The 6125-nt window shown below is 21.6% G+C and overlaps 1 protein-coding gene across 1 annotated transcript in view; it reads right to left on the reverse strand.

Annotated features, from left to right (window-relative positions):
- Positions 1 to 4279, reverse strand: part of LOC116185537 — a 7788-nt gene extending 3509 nt beyond the window's left edge. The window contains exon 1 of the mRNA XM_031510120.1: positions 4020 to 4279. Within this exon, the coding sequence (XP_031365980.1) occupies positions 4020 to 4128 (109 nt within the window). The 5' untranslated portion in view covers positions 4129 to 4279. The remainder of the gene's footprint in view (positions 1 to 4019) is intronic.
- Positions 4280 to 6125: the final 1846 nt, after the last annotated feature.

Genomic DNA, 6125 nt, shown 5'->3' on the forward strand with positions numbered 1-6125 from the left:
GTATTTCTTTAAATATTTTGAAAAATATCACACAATAATCTTTTCTTATTATTATTTCTTGAATTTGTATATTTATTTTGCAATATATAATCGTGAAATTATTATATGTATATATGCTATATCATTTAATTTATAGAAATAAATGAATTTTTATATGAAATAATTTACTAGCATATATAAAAATTAAATTAAATGTATAATTTGAAAAAAATTTTTTCAAATTAAATTAAAATAGTACTTTTTAAAATTAAATTGGTACTTAAAGAATCAAGAATCTACATTTCTTACATATTGTTACATATTATCTTCAAGATTGTCAGGATCAAATTTTGAAAATTCATTCTATAGAAAAAATGGAAAAAAAAAATAGTATAGTACAATAGTATACTCGTTATATTTTTCCATTTTTATTAGTACAGCATAAGATATGATATTAATGTTATTTCTCTTATACTATATATTCTTTAAAAAAAAAAAAATAATAAGAATAACAGAAGAAATTTTAATTCAATAATTATATTACTTTCTCTTATAAGCAATTTCTAGAAATCCTTGTATATAATATCGTCAGTATATAATATAATAGTATATAGTATCGTCATTGAGTATCAATATAGATGGAAAATATAGTGATGAACTTATTTAAATATGATTTAAAAATATATAATAAAATCGATTCGTCATTTATTAGTTTTATAGTGTCATCAAAGAAATGGTATATAATTGAATTAAATTTAAATAGGATATATTTTATTGCTTTATTACTCGCTTATTTCGTATATAAGAAATTAATTTTTTTTTCAATTATATATAATATTATCGTATATTATTGTACGATATATTATTTATTCATTTATCATATCATTATATATTATTTATTTATTTCTCAATCAGAGTTGTCAGAAAAAATTTCACTGGAAGAAACAGAAATAAGAAAATAAATAACTTTGCTTTGTAATATTTATATTGTTACAAATATAATAATATATAATAATATTATATGTGTTAATTATAATTAATTATTATATATATATTATTATAATATTATGTATCATTGCATATCTAACAATATATAAAAGATATTAATATATTGCAATACATTCTTTCCTTGAAGAGTTTGTTTATTGATTCTAGAAACCAAAATAAAATACAAAAATTGATTTTCAAAAATATCAATTGAAATTTATTTATTAATTATTACTTATTAGTTTCATAAGCAACTTAAATTTTAAATAAAACGACGAAAACTGTTCATTCTATCTTCCTTTGACTTCTAATGTAAATTTAAACTTGTTTATAATTTTATCAACTTAAATAATTAATTATTGAAGAAAGAAATCTTAAATATGTTTATAATCGATCTTCCAAAGCTATGTATTAATATACATATATAATATAAATACTATAAATATCTTATTCTCATTTAATTTTATAATTTATTCCCATTATTTCTTTTTTCTATTTTATCTCTTTCTGCTTTTATTTCTTTTTTATCTTTCATTAACTATTTCATTCTTTATATTGTTAAAATAAAATCGACAAAAATTAAATTAGGTTAGAATTTCTGTGTTTACTTATATTTTTGTAATTGACGAATAAATATTATATTATATCATTAGATATTATTCATTACATTTATAACATATATAACAATATATATGTAGATCCATATTAATTAATTTGTCTCTCTCTTTCTCTCTCTCAAACTGCACCAAATCAAATCACAAGACACATGTTTATCCTCTCTAAGAATTGTATTGGGAATAAGATCTATTCCGATCCTGTAACCTTGCTATAATCAAAGCCCACGTTGTGTATCAAGTGACGTCATTGTTCCGTTATTCCCACCTGTCAAATGTCGCCTTAAGAAAATTCAGATTTCAAGACATCCTTTATTTGGCAAACCATGGCCATGAATCGCGACTTCTCAATTTTATTCTTCTCACCGTCCTTCCAATCGCACATGTAAAGATTTTAGGATAAAAATTATAACTAATCAGTGAATCAATCAATTTTCGACACGAGATTAATTAATACTATTTTAACTGATACTATTAAAAAAAAGTACAAGAACGTATCGATATATATAAAAATATACAATTTCGTTAAAAAAAAAGATTACTTTAATATTTTTTTAAATAAATTTTTTACCAATTATTATAATTCTTTGTCAATTCTTTGTGAATACTGAATAACTTTTGTTCGAAATAATTGTTTTTATTAATTTAATTGTTTAAAAAATTATTAAAAATGAATGTTGTATTGCGACAATTATAATATAATCTATTGCTACAAATGTAAGAAGTAAAATAAAACAAAATAGGAATAAAATTCTTTTTTACTTTTCATAACAACTTCTAATAGCAAAAGAATTTTTGATCAAATTTTTTAAGATGCTAGAAGTAATTTAAAAATTATTTTCATTGATTTTATAAATTTTTTTTTATTAATTTTATTTTTATTTTCATAAAATATTTTTCAATAATTTATTTATCAATAAATATTTTTTATTAAACAAAAGTAAATTGATTCAAAAATGAAAATTTTTGAAGAAATTCATATTAAATTTGGAATAAATTTAATTAAACAAAATTGTCATTTTGTAAATATTTTTAATTTGTTCGTTTATAAATCTAAAAATTTCCAATTTTTATAAAAATTTATAATAATAATATTATATTAAAATTTCAAATTAAAAAAATTGTTTGATATATAATTCCTATTCGAAAGCTCATTCATAAAATTTTATCGATAAAATACAACAAATATTCAAAAATTAATTTTACAGAAACTATTTTTTTTTTACTAAAGAAAGATTCAAAAGATTAAACAAAAATTTTTTTTCATTCAAATTTTAATTTTTTTTTTCTATTCTAATACCATCGTTTTTCCATTCAATGTTACCATCTTTACTCTGACTAACAAGGAAAACAATTCTACACGAATTAGTCATCACGATAGATTACAAGTTACGCCTGTTTGTCAAGATTCGCATAAGCGTTTGTACGTAAAGCGGAAAACGCGTGCGAAGAGAAAAAAAGGAGAAGAAAAAGAAGATTTATCGGTACGAAAAGGGAGGTCAAGGCGCATCTCAGTATCTATGTAGCGTAGCAACAATTAAGGTGAAAGCTTTTCTGTGGCCAGATGCTCGCGTGCGACCAAGACCTCGATCTCTGTCGAGATTGGAAAAAGAGAAACCGAAACTTTCGATTTTTTTTTTAAGAAGCGTCTTATTCGACTCGTTATCTCTCGCTTTCTGAGATTCATTCAGGCAAGGAGCACTTTCATGGAATGAAAGTTTCAATACGGAATCGATGAAATTCTTGACAAAAAGTTTTCAGTCAAACGAAATATGAAATTCATTAAAAAATATTATTGCAATTTTTAAAACGTAAAAATACAATAACAAAGCATGTAAGAAATATTAATGAATTAATGTGATATAAAAAAAAAATAACTTAAAATTATTATTACTATATGTAATATATATGTAATATATTATAAAAGATGTTATTAAAGTCGTAAAATATCTTTGAATCAATTCTAGAGAAGCTAAAAAAAATGTGAAAGTTAATATACGAAAGATATAAAATATATTGATCAAGGCTTATTTATTAAATTATAAGCAATTTAAATTTATCTTAGATGGAGAGATAGAAATAAAACGAAATGATGATGTAATTAGAAAATTCTTTCGTCACTAGAAAAACTAATTTCACAAAAATTATCTTTTTCACACTAAATTTAAAAGAGTAAAAACAGGAAACGAATACTAATAGAAAAAATTGTCATTATTAATTTTTAGAAAATTATTATGAAATTTTTATTATTTCGTTTCACTTTCAACATTCAAAACCGAACACTTTTCCACGTCACAAAAAACTATCACATCTATACAACAATATAATACAATATAATATAAAATTAGGATTTATTCCAAAGCGAATGTCAACCATAAACAACAGTACAAGATACAATTGTTCGAATATCAATTTCTAATTAGAAATACATTTGCTCACCTGGTTCGAACACATTGTCTTGATTCCTTTTATAGATCGTTGGTTTTGCGTACGAGATAGCAATGGTCACGAGGAGACAAGCAAGAAAAAAGATGAAAAGTCGCGACATAGTCCGCGGAAGGATGGATCGTATTTCCGGTAAAGAGCGCGGCCCGATCGAAGAGAACCAAATCTCGTCACTTGTCTTGGCGATGTTTGGGCCGACACTACGCTGAGCAAAGACTAAAGAGGTGAAAACACTTGCCACGAGTGGGGAAAGCCGCGAATAAACAACAGAATTGCCGTTCTCTTACAACTCGATTGCTTTGGATTCCTATTGCACCAGAGTTCCGTGACTCGATTGAATGGAAATGCATATTTTCATTTTAAAATTGAGAGATTTGGTCCAAGAGGGGGTTGTACAATTTTGGTATTAAGGAATAGTTATTGAGACTTGTGAAGATTTTGTTAATTGTGAATGAGATAGAGTGAGATAGAAAAAAAGTGTTTGTGTATATTATTAATTATGATGCATATATTAAATTCCTAGAGACATATGTGTATTATTTTTGCTATTAAAGATTATCTGAATATTATGTTTTTTTTATTATTATGTTATCGTTTTCACTGGAAAAATATTAGCAATTTGATTAAAATAATTTTATAATTATAAAATAAGAAAAATGAAAATTTTATTTTTCATATTTATTTATTATTTTATTTTTGAATATATAATTTTGAAATATATGAATATGTGGTTGCGAATAAATCTTAAAATATTATTTGAGAAATAAATTATTTTCATATCATTTATTTATCAAATTATATACAATTAATATGACAATTAATATTTTTTAATTGTTTTAAATTATAATAGAAAATAAATAATATAAAATAATAAATATTTATTATATATAAAAAATATATTCACCTCATATGCATATAATAATCAAGAATATATAAATCAAAAACAATTATACTTAAACTTAGATAAAAAAAATTTTAGTAAATAGAAACGTTCCAAAAAATTATTTAATCACAAAAAGTATTTTTATATTTTCATAATTTTGTAATTAAATAACAAATACTTAAATACCAAATAAAATAAATTAAAATAATTCGTTCTTCAAATAATAATTATTTAAATAATATTAATTATAATAAAATTATATAACTAATAAAAATAAAATAAAAATTATACTTAAATGAGAATTCATTTCGCTAGCACTCAATTCAGTACTGAATAATATTTAATGACAATATAACACAAGGATGCGTAAAAAAAATATGTATCCAATTAGATAAGATGGATGGATTAGTGACAAACATTAGTAATGATTAATTCGAATCCTTGACGCACCTTTGCAATTCTTCTGATCTCCTTCCTTTTCTTTCTTTTACTGCTAATTCATTCTTTTTCTCTGGAAATAAACTATGATAAGCATTTTATGATATTTTTCCTCAAATATTAATAAGAAATATTATGTAGGAAATTCTATGAGTCTTAATATTTAGGTATGTAATTTTTTACCTCTTTCTCTCGGCTTGAAAAAAGTACATTACGTTTTATAGCTGACATTTAGAAACAAATATGTGAGGTTATGAGGTTATGAAGTATATTGTAAATAAATATTGAAATAATCTAATATTAATGATATTTTATATAGATACAATAGTTCACGAAAGTGATTTATTTTTTAATGAAATGTTAATGAACAATTTTTTATTTTTAATAAAATTTTGTAAATATGTGTAAATATATATATGTTTATTAATTGTTATAAATAATATTATTAATTAAAATGTTCTATATAACTTTTCTCATTTTTCAAGATATTTTGAAATATGTTGAAGTTTCATTAATCTTCACTTTTTAAATCAAATTAAAAATTGTTTCTTTCTTAAAGATTTAGAAAGAATATAATGTAATTTTTCAAAATTCAAAATGTTTCGAAATATTAAATAAGATATTTATTTAATTATAATTTTTTTAATTTTTATAATTTAATTATAATTTAATATTAAGATATTATTATTAATTAAAAAGAACAATATATATGTAATATTTCTGATTTTTTCTGATATAATATGTATTTCATATGTACATTATTTTATATTTTTGTAATT

This window comes from Apis dorsata, unplaced genomic scaffold (genome assembly GCF_000469605.1).
Source record: "Apis dorsata unplaced genomic scaffold, Apis dorsata 1.3 scaffold_207, whole genome shotgun sequence".
NCBI classification, from domain to species: Eukaryota; Metazoa; Arthropoda; class Insecta; order Hymenoptera; family Apidae; genus Apis; species Apis dorsata.